General features: G+C 48.1%; 1 protein-coding gene across 6 annotated transcripts in view; it reads right to left on the minus strand.

Annotated features, from left to right (window-relative positions):
• LEKR1 (leucine, glutamate and lysine rich 1) overlaps positions 1–14,686 on the minus strand; it is a 35,355-nt gene extending 20,669 nt beyond the window's left edge. For 5 of the 6 annotated variants that reach the window (XR_014616414.1, XM_084212165.1, XM_084212163.1 and 2 more), the window contains exons 1-4: positions 14,502–14,686; positions 5,410–5,624; positions 1,099–1,218; positions 523–698 (exon numbers count right to left, since the gene is read on the minus strand). Coding sequence is in view for 5 of the 6 variants with exons in the window: in XM_084212165.1 (XP_084068291.1) it covers positions 523–698; positions 1,099–1,218; positions 5,410–5,624; positions 14,502–14,549 (559 nt within the window). In the remaining variant the exon portion in view is untranslated. The other variant, XM_084212162.1, reaches the window with a different exon arrangement.
• Positions 14,687–15,634: the final 948 nt, after the last annotated feature.

Raw genomic sequence — 15,634 nt, forward strand, 5'->3', positions numbered from 1 at the left:
GGGGGTCCAAGGCTCAGCCTGAGGCTGGGCACGGCCCCTCCTGAACAAGCCCTCAGATGTCCCCTGGCCCTCGTGGGAGCAGGAAGGGGCCAAGGGAATTCTGGCCAGCCCAGGGGCTGCTCAGTGCCCCTTGCAGGCCCCAGGACCCCTCAGATGAGGAGGCTGTGCTTGGCAGAGCTTGTTCTCACCAGGAATGGCAGCAGGGAGAGCTGCTGCTCTTGGGTGGGGGTTTGCTCCTTGCTGGTCCTGCACTCAAAATGAGACCAATTCTTTGAATTTTACCCTCAGAGCCTGATGTTCTACTTAAGATGTACAATTTACAGCAGGATTGTATTCCACCACCTTCATGATTTTCCTCTTTTTCTTCACTTGCCCTCCCAGCCAGCTGGAAGGGAAGGGGGGCAGCCTGTCCAGTTTGGGGAGCAACACTGCAGGACACTCCAGCAGCTCCACAAGGATGCTGGACCAGCACCCTGGAGGATCATTTTTCCTCTTGCCCAAAATGGTTGCAGGATGCTTTACCTGTCAGAGCTTCTTTGCTCATGGCTTTTATTTGCCGGAAAATTTCCTCCTTCATGGCAGCAAAGTTCTCCATGTTGGTGGAGATGACCTCTTTAATACTGTCTAACTCACTTCTAATTAAAGGCAACAGTGAGACAGCCTTGCTCAGGGTGGAGCAGTGGTGTTCCAAGGTAGTTCTGCAAGAAAGAAAATATACCAGATGTGTATTTATAAAATATTCTATAAATAAAACTTGGGAATGAGACTAAGCTTGACAACTACGTTCCCATTATCTGGTAATTTATACTGCACTGGGTCACACTAATTCAGTGTATGAAATGTGCTGTGTGTTGAATATATGTATTATAAATTTCCCCATCTATATGTTTAGAGCTTTTCTACAAAAATGAAGAAAACTGGGTTGGTTTCATCATTTCACAATCCGGTACAGGAAGTTGTACAATCATTTTTAATTGAGAAATCAGAAAATACATTTAAACCCATCGTGTTTAAATGACTCTATGCCCAGGTTTATGGTGAATATTTATAGAAGAAGTAGAGCATTTCCAACATCAGCATTTCTTTTTGGGTTCTCACCTGAGCACCTGTGACTGCTTGTAGGCAGCTTCCTTCTCCTCCTGGAAATACTGCAAATCAGCTTTCAGGGTTTTCATCTCCTCCTGCTTGGTTTTCAGTTCCACTGTCAGGGTTTTAATCCTAGAGACATAAATAAAACAATCAGAATTGTTTGCAGCAATAATCAACCTCCAACTCTGGTTTCAGCTTTCTCAGGGCAGGAGGCAGCTCTGTGCTGGCCTCAGGCACAGCAAACACCTCCAGAACCATCCCCCTCATCAAGGTGTTCTTCACCTCTAACATTTACCTTGGGAACTTTTCTTTGCAGCACCAGTTTGTTTTTCAGGCACAGCTACCCCAGTGTAAATAAACACAGTTTAAACACTGCTCTTTCAACAATTCAGCACTTGCTCCCATAACTGTCAGGAAATGAATGGAACTGCACAGGAATAAAAGAGCTGAACCCAGTTCCCTTCCTGTGGCACATGTGAGGAACAATCCCACACAGCACATCAGCCCCAGCTGTTTTCTGGAGATAACCATCCCAAAGCAGCCTTCCAGCCCCAAAAATACCACTCCAGTGACAAGCAACTGTTAAAAACCAGCCCCTGTTTAAGCTTTCAACACCTACTGCTCACACAGAGAAAATGATCCATTTGTCTCCTGGTGACTCATTGCCACAAGTAAATAAGTAATGTTTGAATAGACAAGAATTTTACAAAACCAAAGGCTGGCAGAAGCCCTACATCAGCCTTGGCTTCAATTTGAAACAGCAGAAGAGAATGAGGATGATTTATGCTGAAAATATATAAAAATTAAACCAAACTATGACAGTGCATTAGTTGCTGTTATCACACCGATCAGCACCAAAATGCACATTTAAAACAATATTAGTTCTGGTTAAGAAACCTGGATCTGCAGAGCTCTGACAAAATCTGAACTGAACATCTGGGGGTTAAAAAGGCCCAGAAGCAAGTTTTAGGGGCTCAATTGTGAACCCTGAGGGGAAAAAAAATAAAATTGAAGACATTCCTGGCATTACCTTTTTAGGAAATTTTACCCATTGCTACCTGCAAATTTCCAGGAGCTGGAGAGCAGAAGGGGAGAGATAAAATCTGTTGGATTGTGAATAGGAGCAGAACTGTTGTCACTCACAAGAAAAAATAAAAAAGTCCATCCCCTAAACAGCTACAGGAATTCAAATCTACATTCACAGCTGAGGAAAAAATCAGTGATTTATCCCTGACCAATAACAAATCCAAACTCTGGGAGCCAGGGAGAGCCATTCTCCATTCCTGTTCTGGAACGGGCAGTATTTGAAGATCTTTTGGATTAAAAAGAAACCGGTAAATAAGGAGAGACACGTTTTCTTCCTCTTTCCATTCCAGAGCTGACCTTAAAGGGATGTTTCCTGCTCAGTCACACACTGAAGAACCCGTGGCAAAGGCCGAACAGTTATAAACCCGTTATTTGGGGGTTTTTAGCACAAAGGGAGACTCCAGTGGGTGGTTAGAAGCTGGCACTTCGAGGATGGAGGGAAGAGGCTGATCATTCCCAGCCCCTGGGGCATTCCTGCGCTGCTGCTGCGGCAGCGGGAGGGGAGCCGGGACACGCTGCCCCGGCGCTGGCAGGGGCAGAACGGCCCCGAGAGCCCGGCGGGGGCTGCAGGCGGCCCCGGGGTGCCCCGGCAGGAGGAGCAGCTCCCCTGTTCGGGGGGCTCGCAGCAATCATCCCCGCACGGCACGGCACGGCACGGCTCGGGCTCCGGGGATGGGGCAGCTCCCCTGCTCCGGGGGTTGGCAGCAATCATCCCCGCACGGCACGGCACGGCACGGCACGGCACGGCACGGCACGGCACGGCACGGCTCGGGCTCCGGGGATGGAGCAGCTCCCCTGCTCCGGGGGTTGGCAGCAATCATCCCCGCACGGCACGGCACGGCACGGCTCGGGCTCCGGGGATGGAGCAGCTCCCCTGCTCCGGGGGTTGGCAGCAATCATCCCGGCACGGCACGGCTCGGGCTCCGGGGATGGAGCAGCTCCCCTGCTCGGGGGGTTGGCAGCAATCATCCCCGCACGGCACGGCACGGCACGGCTCGGGCTCCGGGGATGCAGCAGCGCCGGCACTGCCGCCAGCACAGAGGCACACGGCAGCCTGGAACAGCCTGGCCAAAAAAAAAAACCCAGCCTTTTCACTGCCATGAAGTCTGGGAGCTGCCCAGCGCCGGGAGCTGCTCACTTTCATTTCACAGCCGGGAGCTGCTCGTTTTCAGTTCAGAAAGTGGGGAAGTCACCACCCCTGGAAGGGTTCGAGATATGCGTGGATGCGGCACTCGAGGATATCTTCAGCATTTACATCTATTTTACATTTCCTGCACTGGATGAGGCTGAATTTTGCTAATTAAATTAATAATAATTCAATTAATGATCAAGCCCGAAGTGATTTTAACACAGAATAAGGCTGAACAGTAGGATTAGTGCAGTTTGTTCCCCTTCTCCTGCCAGGATCCCAAAGGAAAGGTAACTAAGGACAGCAAACTCCCAGGTGGCTTTCAAGGTTAACCACAGGTACCGACAGGGATAGCTGAACCTAGAGGGAACAGAAACCTGAAACAGTCTGCAACTGATAAGAAATTCAATCCCTTGGTCTAGCAGAGATAAAAGTAAGAAAAAGGCATGTTTGGCTTCTGGGAGCAGTGATTTGTCAGCCTGGCCAGACCCAGGATGTTGAATAGTTTATACCACAGCACAAGGTAGTCAGAGAGGCCCAGGACAGCAAGGGGAAGATAAGGAATATTCAGCCAAGTTTCTTAACAAGGCACAATGGTTGATTTATGGCTGGAATGGAAACCTACTGCAAGTATCCCACTTGATTTCAGCAGCTTTTAAATCAAGTGGAGCCTTAGGGGAGAAAAGTGCAGAGATAAAAATTTTATTAACTGCTCCAGCTTTACTACAAAAAGTCAGCTCGATGAAAATTTAAAGTTTAGCTCTGGCAAATGAGCCTCAACAAGAAGAATGTGCTGCCAGTGCATTTGCTCACACACTGCCACCAGAGCTGCCACCCAGGGTCGTTAAAGGGACAAGGAGCAAACAAGCTTTAAAAATAGATATTAAACCACAGAAAATATTAAATATCAGGAAGGAGGGGTTAAATTTAAATTAAAAAGATATTGCAAGAAACATTACGAGTAACTTACAAGATAAATGCATTTTGTTCACTTTTGTGGGAACTTGTGCTCTAAAATGAATCTTTTATTAGTAATATTAGCAAGCAAAAGCCTAACTAAATCCATTAAGTTAATTTTTTATCAGTATTTGAGTGACTCTCCCCAAAAAAGCAGGTTTCCAAAGCATTTCAGTCCAATCTCAAGAGCACCTTCAGCTCTACATCCCTTGGTGTGAGGCAGTCACACAAGGAATCCCAGCTGGGGATCCCAAAAATCAAACTGAGCTGATAATTAAAATTAAAACCTCATCATCCTTACAAAAAAACTTCTGTCAGTTTGAGTCAGATGAGCCAAAAATCACCCAGGAGTTTCTGGTAGCTTCAATCCATCAGTAGCAAACTCGAGCAAACTGCATTTTTACAAAGTATCTTTTATTAATTGACTAAAAACATCAATTCTTTATAGTCCTACTGTAATCAATTAATGGAAGATAACAATAGATTCCAAAATATGTGCACAGAAAAGGATATAGACCCTGCAAGTATGAGCTGAAAGAACACACCTGAAGGTCCCAAGAGTGCCCTGAAAATCCAAATGTGGCTCTGAGATCCATCTTTAATTACTGGAGTTTTATGGCACAAAACTCCCCCTTTAAATGGGACTTTCCCATATCTGAAAGGATTTGAAACCTCCTGTTTGTGAAGCAAAATGCCCCTGGCAGTTCCCAAACTGTTCCTCACTGCTGTAGGATTCTGTACCAGCCCTGCAGAGAGGGAATCCTGAGATTGCCAGGGAAGAACACTGGGAATCCAGATTTCAGACCTGTGGCACTCCCAGTCCTGTGGAATTGCATTTGGAATGTTAGAGATTTATTACAAGATGATGAGATATTCATCATTTCCCTTTGGGAGTGTGTGCAGGGGAAATCCCTCTGAGTGCCTTGTGGCCTTCCCTTCACCTGCCACACACTGACTGCTCCTAAACTCAGGAATTCTGAACCTGCTTCCACAGGTCGCTCTGAAAGACGATTGAAATCAAGTATTGCAGAGCATATGTGCCATGTGAGAACAGAAAGACAAATGTTATTTGTATTTGAAGCTGGTTTGGGCTGAAATTCCCTGCCCCACACAGGAGAGGATCTCCAGAGGAGATGGTGTGCTCTGACCTTTCCGTTTTGGATTCGCTCTCGGCCCGGCAGCGCTCGAGGTCGTGGTGAAGAGCCTGCAATTCTGCCTGAAGCCTCTGCTCCCGTTCTAGGCTTCCCTTATAAACTTTAATCTCCTTCTCCATTGCTTTCACTTTGTCTTCCATCACCTTGAACTCGTGGAGGGTCAGGTAGCTGACTCCGCAGTACTTGCACGCCGTCTGATCCCGGGACATCTGCAAAGAGAGAAAATGTTTCAGATTGTCTCAGAGAAACAGGTTCAGCTAAAAACCCTCAGTCACGCTAAGAAATAATAACAAAGCCAAACAATTTAAACCATTTGCTGCTCTGGAACATTTAAGATCAGATGATGTTATTGCTTTAGCAAATAGAGACAAAAATCTTCATTAGCAAAATGAACCCCAGCTAGAGCAGCACTTTTCCTTCCTGGCAACTTCCCAAGATACATCAATTTGACATGTGGGAGCTCCCACTGAAATGCTAAAGTACTTCTGAGTTAGGTTGGAGGTATTAATGGAAAATGAAATGCTGTGTTTTATAAAGCGATTTCATTAATGAATCTGGGATTACCAGATCAATGTAATTTCTCTGGGTTTCCGACAATTCATATCCAAGTGAAGGAGGCAAGATGAGGGAGAGTGAATAAAGTGAGGTAATCCACAATCTTCACAAAAATAATTCATGAGTGATGCTGAGGTGTCCATGGCACTGGGGTGCTGTGGAATCTGTAACCCCTCTGCCAGGAATGAAGGACTCGGGACTGGTTACAAAACACAGAGCATGTAACACCCCTCCAAAGGAAAGGCCATGTATTAAACTGGGAAACAGACTTTTCCAACCGAGCTGGTTATTAACCTTGAAGCAGGGAACATGCAAGCACCTGTTCAAACAGTTTAAGTCCAATTAAGAAACATTGTTTTACAGATGAAGAAAAAAAATGTTTTGAGACATTGGGATAAACAGAAAGAAACCCTACCGAGAGGAAAGAAAAGAGCTTTCAACAATTATAAATTAAAGACTCATACAACAACCTTTAGGAGTTTAAATGTAGCCTGATATAAACAAAGTTTCAGGGTGCCATAAACAAGCGTTATTTCCCCATTTCTTAATGTTGCTCCAGTTTAAACCCCCCTGGTTACAGCTGCTCTGGAGGAGCCGAAAATGCAAGTTTATTTTTCCTGGCAGCTGCAGTCTGTGCTTGGAAACCTGAAACTGTTCTTCAGGATAAGCACCCCGAAGTTCCAAAGCCCTGGAATGAGTGCACTGGAAAAGGACAAAACGAGCTGTGCAGGGAGCACAGGAGGGGGTTTATCACAGAGAGGACACAGTGCTCTGAGCAGCACAGCCACTGCTGCTGCTCACACAAACAGCTGAGAACTTTCACTGCTTCTCCCATCAAAAACAAGATAGAATCACCAGGGGTCTGAACCGAAAAGGGCTTGTGCAAGTACCAAAACTTCTTAGTTTTCAAAGTCAGTTTTGTTACTGAATGTCAAAATAAATGAAGTCATAGAACAACAAATACTCCCTGTCTGGGCTCAGCTGGAAGTGCTCTCCTTCCCATCCATTCCTCAGGTGAAATGAAAATCTGGGAAGATTCCTGATCAGGTTGGATTTTTACAGCATTTACTACAGAGTCACCAAATCACAGAATAGGAAAGGTTGTGTAAATCAGGACCTTGCTCTGCACATTAATAATTACCCTGCAAGCACTGCAATAAGTGTACAGTTTGAACAGCTTCCAAACATCCACCTTAATACATGGAACAGTTCCCTGGCACCAGGAATGGATTTGGCACACGTTGAGTGATGCCAGCCACAGTTAATTTAAACCCAGCACAGCTGTCCAGGCTACCTGGAATGTTACCAGGACCCAGATAAAAGTGAATAGAGCAAGGAAGGCACTGACCAGATTTCCCATCCTAAATCCAAGGTTCCTCTCTCATGGAATCACAGCAGGGTTTGGGTTGGAAGGACCTCAGAGCCCACCCAGTGTCACCCCTGCCATGGCAGGGACACCTCCCACTGTCCCAGTTGCTCCCAGTCCCAGGGTCCAACCTGGCCTTGGGCACTGCCAGGGATCCAGGGGCAGCCCCAGCTGCTCTGGGCACCCTGTGCCAGGGCCTGCCCACCTTCACAGGGAACAATTCCTAATTCCCAATATCCCATCTGACCCAGGAATTCCAATATCCCATCTATTCCTGCCCCCTGGCAGCCTTATAAATAAATGGTCTTTCCAGGAGAAAAGCTCCACTAGACCTTGTCTCTTAGACACCAAAGTTGACCAACCATCACACAAAATCTGTAGGAAAGAAAATCATCAGTTCTTGTGCTTACAAATTACCTTTCCTGGAACAGTGAGATTGCTGAGTAACCACAAAGGATGTGTACTAAACACACATTCATGGTTTCAGATTCCATATTTCACTGTTTCCATTTGATAAAAACGCTGTTGTCATCTTAACTTCAAAGCAGGAAAAAAAAATCAGGGAAAATTAGTTTGGAAGGAATAGAAAAGGAAACTATCAGAGCTCTGAGTAGAAAGGGGACTTATGTGTCCTGAGTGAGCACTGAGGACAAGCAGTGAACAGAAAATATCAATTAGGAATTAAAAAAAACCTTTTGCTGAGGACAAAGTGCTTGATCTGGGAAGATATTTATCCATAAGACTTTGAGCTACAGTTGTGAGTGATGCACAGATGCTGTAAAGCATCTGGGGGAACAGTTTCCACTCTGCAGTTGGTTTTGGAAGGAAATATTATCCCCTGGTTACAAAGATTTCTTTAGCTACTAAGGCAAGGGAAGGACTGAGCCAAGAGGGATAATCACTCAAATTACATCTGTCTGACTCAGATTCATCTGTAGAGCATAAGCTGTAAGGAAAAAAAGAAAAGAAATTGGTGGTCTGGACCATTTTTAGCCTTTTGAACGATGAGACAGGAATTTGTACCACTTGAACTTGACCAATAACTCCAGGGTGTGTCAGCTCATGCACCACCACCCCTCTCCTCTGGAATTTCACATTCCACCCACAAACATCCCAGGATGGAGAGCTGGATTCCTGTTTAGAAGAGGGAGCTCCTCTCTCATTTGGCAGGGCTTTGATGTAACAGCACCCAGCACAGGGATCACTCATCACAGAACCCTAAAACTGCTCAGCTTGGAAAAGCTCTCCAAGACCATGGAGTGCCACCATCCCACAGCACCCCCAGCCCCAGGTGCCACATCCACAGGGCTGATAAAGCCCTGCAGGGATGGGGACCCCACCACTGCCCTGAGCAGCTGGGCCAGGCTGGACAGCCCTTTCCATGGAGAAATTCCTCACAACACTCTGTGCTCCTTGGTCCACAAGCTCTTGCTCCCTTAGTGGATCTGTCAGGACTGAGATTGCTTCAGCAAGGACTGGTCCAAACCAAAAAACTCTGTATTTGTCCAAATTAAACTTGTAGCTGAAAACATAAAAGTCAAGAAAAAAGAAAGACTCCTTATGCTGCAGCTGGGTGGTCTTATATTATTTCTTTATGCTGATTTATCCTACCTTATTACCCAATTTTACTTTCTTTTTTGTTTCACTCCTCTCCCACATTATTTTCATGTTTCTCATGCTGCCTGTCCCTCTTCTGACACACCAGTCAATCCCTATTGTACAAAAAGAAATGATGACTCAAACCACACCATTGATTTTTGAGGAAGAAAGGGGAGTCTTTTTGATGTATATACAAAAGGAGGAGGTACCAGACTGAAATTTATATTTGCCTTAGTCAAAGAAAGATTTTTAAAAGGTCTCAGTAGAAACTTCACTTCTTTTAAAAGAAACAAAGTGTATTATAAGCCAAGTTTTCAATCAGCATCTACCCCAAAGCACTACAGATGGTACTGCTGAGCCACACTGCTCACATTATTATTTGCTCCCTGCTCATAAAATCACAGTTGCAAAATAAAAATCCCTGTGCTTGCTTTGAACACATGAACAGTGGAGAAACAGGCTGGGAGTAAAACCAGAAGGTTGCTTCATCCAAAACATGCCCTTGGAAAATCCCTGTGTCACGACAGGAAATAACCCAGGGAGCACGGGTGGCTGAACCCACTGCAGCCTGGAGGAAAGCAGAATAATGAACCCTAACATTGCCACACTGACAGAGCCTGCAAACACCAGCACAGGGCCAGCCCCCCTTCTGAGCTCCCCACCTTCCTTGGGATGTGTCAGGGCACGTTCCAGCTGAGAACCCAACCCCAGGGCTGCCACCAAGCATCTGATGACAAAACACAGCAGACAAAGGGTGATTTAGCCCACTGTTAACCAGAGCTTTGCCTGAGTAACTCTGCATCTGTAGGTGTGATTGTCAGGAAGCCCCTCCTGGCTGTAACCCCACAGCGTAGGAGCTGAGCAGATTCCAGTCCCTCCAGTTCCAGCAGCACGCTCCGACACTGGTTGCAGAAAGGGTGGAAGAACTTGGCTGTAGTGAATACAGCCCTGGTTTTGTGAGAAAACCTTGGATATAGAGAATACAGCCCTGGTGTGATGAGAAAAGCTTGGCTATACTGTCTAGAGAGGGTGGGGAATGTCCCTTAGTGGAGAGACTGAACCATCTGGGTACAACCCCTGGCAGTGCCCAGGCCAGGCTGGACACTGGGGCTTGGAATGGTGGAAGGTGTCCCTGCCACGGCACCTGAAGGTCCCTTCCAACCCAAAGCATGCCAGGGTTTTCTCCCATTTCCAGAGCACTCCCCAGCACTCAGAACACTCCCATAGCAGGAGCCTGACAGCCCAACATCACAAAGCATTACAAATTCCACAGCTGAGTGCTGAAAACCTCAGTGGGCACTGGAGCAGCCTGGGGACGTCACCTCCAGAAGGTGGGAGCCAGCAGGATGCTGAAAAGGGCTCTGCCATTCTACCACGCTTATCTGGAGGGCACAAATTGGAATTTGATCTGCTTTTCAATGCCTGCTGGTGCCAATGCAGCATGTCCCAACCACAGAGCTGTGCTGTCCTGGTGGACAGGACAGGACAGGACATGCCCGTGGGCTCCCAGCCACAGCTGGAACTCTGTGTTCCAGAACCTTCCACAGGAAAACCCCAACAGGGGGTTCACAGACGGCAGGGGGAAGGGAAAGCTGCTGGGATGTGCTGATACAGAGCCCATACTGTGCCCAATCTATAGCACACGTGGAGAGGCTCTGGGCACCCTTGCTGCTTGTGGTGTACCCGACACTCTGGGGACACCACAGGACGTTCTGTCCTCATGGGGAGCAGCCTCGGACTTCCTCAGCTCCTGGCCTGAGACAACTCTCAATCTCTCAGGGTATCTTGGCCCTATTAACTTTATGATTTATGGTAACAAAGCTTTTTTCTTTTTTTTTTCAAATAAAATATGAAATTAAATATAACTGTGTTTGCTGCTTTGAGGACTTGGGTCATTCTGTTGCTGTTCTGTTTCCTGTTTCAGGGAGATCCTCAGTGCAAAGCTGCATCTTCCCTTCTAGTTCACTCTCAAAGAACTTTAATTAAAGTCCAAAGGCACAAAAAATTATTCATCTACCACTGGCAACAAACAACTACCAAGGTGAAATATAAAAGCCTTGAGGAAAAATTAAACCAAAATAAAACATTAACCAAGCAACAATAGCAGTCCCCAAAAATGCACATCCATGACACTGGAGTCGAGGAAACACTAACTCCCTTCTTTACCCTGCTGGGCTCTGTGACACCTCTCAGGCTGAGTTTGCTTGCAGAAACTCTATGTAAATACATTAAAAGTAGGCATTAAAAGCTGCTGATTTCCATCTTTACTAACAATTAGTTGCCAAGAAGTATGTAACTACAAATACAAAAGAATACTATAAACTTTAATAACGGACATGTAGATGTTTTATTCACCTATTGATTTTGGCTTTTTTCATTTAGCACCCATCTTGCAATGAATGTGAAATGCAATGTTGCGAAAGGAGTGTGAGAGCAGAAGAAGAAATGAGAGAGAGAAGAAAGCAGGGACATGTAAAACTTTTTACACAGTTCTCTGAGGCAAAATAGATCAGAACATGAAGAACCAAGGTCCCTTCACATCTATCATTCCCTTAACAAAATGCTGAGAAATCTCCTTCCATGTAATGTTGTGAAAAGGGTGTGAGAGCAGAAGGAATGAGAGAAAGAAGAAAGCAGGGATGCATAAAAGTTTTTACACAGTTCTCTGAGGCAAAATAGATCCGAACATGAAGAACCCAGGTCCCTTCACATCATTCCTTTAACAAAATGCTGAGAAATCTTCCCTCTAGACTAAAACTTCCTTTAAAATAAAACCTTGATAAGCAGCTTGTGCAGCTCCAAGGAGAGGAAAAGGAGAGCTCTGCAGCCTGCCCTGTGAGGCAGCTCCTGGGTGCCTTGTGAGTGCCACAATCCAACCTCCAGCATCCATGCATCCATCCATGCATCCATCCATCCATCCCATCCCAGCCCTGGCCAGGGCACACCCGTCCCTCTGGGCAGCACTGGGTGCCTGCCAGGCTCCCTGCAGCCAGCCCCATGTGCTCCCTGGGCCTGCACACCCACCCCGGGAGCTCGTGCTCCATCTGGCACAGCACACCACGGCTGGCACACGTCCGGGGAGCTGGGAGATTCCAAAGGAGAGGCTATAAAATCTGGGCAGCAGAGAACGGGAGGGGAATGAGGACGTGTGTGCAGAAAGGATGGGAGATACAAGGACAGGAAATGGTGAGAATGACTTGTAGTGCCTTGTAAGGATGCTGCAGCTACAACACGAGCCAGCTGAGGAGGAGATGAGCAACAGCACAGGATGTGTCAAACCCCGACACTTTCTCATCCCAAACCGCGGGCTGCCGCTGCCTTGGGGGTCACACGTGGCACGAGCAGGATGGGACAGGAGCAGAAGTCTGTCCATCTGCAAATCCTGCGTCCTCTGCACTGGACATTTTTGTTAAAGGGGTACCCAGCACTGCTGGGATCTCCAGAGATTGCCTGTCCCAGCCTCTACTTCGAGGGACAAGTTGAAGGGATAATCCCACTGGGAGAGCTGCTCCAGAGTTTCAGAACAGTCAGCCAAAGCACATCCAGAAATGTGAGGAAAAGGCTCATTTGTACCTGGAAATGAACCACCACCTCCTGTGAGCAGTTACTGTGCCCTCAGGTATTTTCCAAAATGAGCAAACCCAGCTCTGTTATCCTCTCTTAGAAGATTTTAAATCTCTTTACTATTTTTGCTCTTTTCTAAATTCCCATTAGTCATGTCATTTTTTTTAAAGCCTGCAGCTCAGAACTGAAACCTCAACAGCCCTGGACAGAGGGACAACAAAGACCCAAGCTTCACATGTGATTCCTATTACAATAATGGAGATATTCAAACTATCAATACATTAACAGATTCTTTCTGTGTAACATCCCTTTGTTCATATTATTCTGCTTATGACCTGATTACAGCCCTCAGACTGTTAGGTCTGACAAGGAGGTTATTATGGATTTTGTATTGATGCGTGGGATTAATTTTAAAAGCCTTATTTTTCCTAAGAATATGGAGTTTAATGTCGTTTCCAGAGTGCTCACACCCCTTCCCGACTGGCACCAGCGAATCCCTTATTGTAATCCAAGATCCTGGCTCAACAGTAAGCAGCAGCCACCGACACTGCTGCTGACAGAATTCATGTCACTGTGTTTCTGTGCCTGCCCTGGCTGCTGCTCCCTCCTTGTGCCAGCATACGCCAAGCACATGGAGCAGGAACTGCCTCAGGAACTGATCCCAACATAAAACAGGCTCAAGTGCCACCAAACTGCAGCTTTAAGTCATTAAAGGAAATATTAAGCAGTAACCAGCTCCAGGAGGATTCCCTCGTTCAACAGTTTGGTACGACTGTTCCTGTGAGAAGCTTACACCGACTTTTGCTCGCCACTGTACCCCGTTGGGGCTAAAAAACTAACTGCTAAATAAACAAACTTAGTGGGATCCTTCCTGCTACCAAACCAGCTGCTCATGAGTCTGAAAGCTTCTTCCCACCTTCTTTTTTAAGGCTAAGTATTCCTTTTCCCTTTCTTTGCCTACCTTACCCATCCTTGATTTCCCAGAAATAATCTCAGAAATTGTCTGAACAGCTTCCTGGACTAAGCCAGGGAGAATTTCTCCAGGCTGAGTACACAGAGCTTTCAAATGATTTGTCAATTATGACCTGCAGACCGAGGAATGAGGACAGCTGGGTGTTGTACTGCCAGAGTGAAAACTTGATAGTGTTACAAAAAGTGACTCGTGTTCCACTTGAGCGCAGCCTCCTCCTAAACTGAGCCATATAAACAGCAGCGCTGTTACACCGGCAATCATCTGTCTCGCAAACAAAAGAACACACAAAGACACAGGGGAGAGGAAGGGGAATGTTCCGTCCCCGTGTGTGTTGATACTCCTCTGGAACATGCCATGCTCTGCAGTCCTTCCGAGCTCCCGGCAGCAAAACACGCCAGAACAGGGGAAATCTGAGACTCACCTGCAGTGACAGCCTAGCACAGGGCGAGGTGTTCCCCAAAACTCACCTGCAATGACAGCCCAGCACAGGGCGAGGTGTTCCCCAAAACTCACCTGCAGTGACAGCCCAGCACAGGGCGAGGTGTTCCCCAAAACTCACCTGCAGTGACAGCCCAGCACAGAGCGAGGTGTTCCCCAAAACTCACCTGCAGTGACAGCCCAGCATAGGGCGAGGTGTTCCCCAAAACTCACCTGCAGTGTTCCCCAAAACTCACCTGCAGTGACAGCCCAGCACAGACTCAGGTGTTCCCCAAAACTCACCTGCAGTGACAGCTCGGCACAGACTCAGGTGTTCCCCAAAACTCACCTGCAGTGACAGCCCCGGCACAGACTCAGGTGTTCCCCAAAACTCACCTGCAGTGACAGCCCAGCACAGACTCAGGTGCTCCTCTGCAGGGTTCCTATAGAATTACTGTAATTACACCGCACAAAGAGTGAAGAAACCCAAACCCAGCCTAACGCAGGACCAAAGCGTACAGATAATGCACCGGCGCTCACAGGCCTGTGCAACATCCCTGAGCTGCTGCGGGAGCTCCGAGCGTTGGGGTCTGGCATTTCCACAGCTCGTACCTTGCGGATCTCCTCGGGCAGCGCGTGGACGGGGCCGCGCCGCTCCATGGCCTCCCGCGGGCCGGGCGGCGGGCTCCGGGAGCGGCGGGGGCTCGGGGTTCCGGGAGCGGCGGGGGCTCGGGGGTCAGGGCCCGCCGGGGTCCCGGCAGGGGGGCCCCGCGAGGGGCGGGGGGGGCGCGGCGGCCGCCGCCATTTTGTGGCCGCGGCGTCCGCCGTAACCGCGGCAACGGCGCGTGCGCGTCAGAGGGGCTGAGGTGAGGGCGCCGAGGGGAGCGCGGCCCGGGCTCGCCGCAGGGTCGGGGTTAAATGCGCCCCCAAACCCCCCTGACACCCCAAAGCCAGCCCTGACATGCCGAACGTAGCTCCCCGGAGCCGCTTCTGACACCCCGAAGCTGGCCCCGACATCCCAAATTGGGCCTTGACACCCCAAAGCCAAACCTTGACAGCCCAAATTTGGCCCTGACACCCCGAAGCCGGCCCCAAAATCCTGAATTAGGCTTTGACACACCAAAGACAAATCTTGACACCCCAAATTCGGCCCTGACACTCCGAAGCCCCCCAATACCCCGAAGTCAAACCCTGACACCCCAAAGCCAAAACCTGACATCCCAGATTCAGCTCTGCCACCCCAAATTTGTCCCTGCACTCGAAAGCCACCCCCAATATCCCTGACATCCCAAACCTGTCCCTGACTCCCCAAATTCTATACTGACACCCCAAAACTACCTCTGCCCCCCCCAAGCCAGCCCTGACAGCCCAAATTTAACCATGACACCCCAAAGCCCCTCCTGACACCTCAAACCTGTATCTGACACCCCTAATTCAGTCCCACCAGCCCCAGTTCGGCTCCGACACCCCAAAGCCACCCCTGACACCCCCAATTAGTCCCTGCCGCCCCAATTCCGGCCCTGCCAGCCGGGTCATCTCCGTGTCACACCCGAGGCACGAGCTCAACCTCGGGATGAACCGGGAGCCGCCAGCTCCCGGTGAGACCCACTGGAGCGAACACACAGTCACGAAAATAAATAAATCAGGGAAGGATTGGCAGCGAGATTCGGCAGTTTCAGCGGGATTAATTCCACTTTCTGCCCTTCTTTCCAGCGCTGATGGGTTCCTGTTTCCTCCAAAACCCA

Source organism: Fringilla coelebs, assembly GCF_963513975.1.
Source record: "Fringilla coelebs genome assembly, chromosome: 10".
NCBI classification, from domain to species: domain Eukaryota; kingdom Metazoa; phylum Chordata; class Aves; order Passeriformes; family Fringillidae; genus Fringilla; species Fringilla coelebs.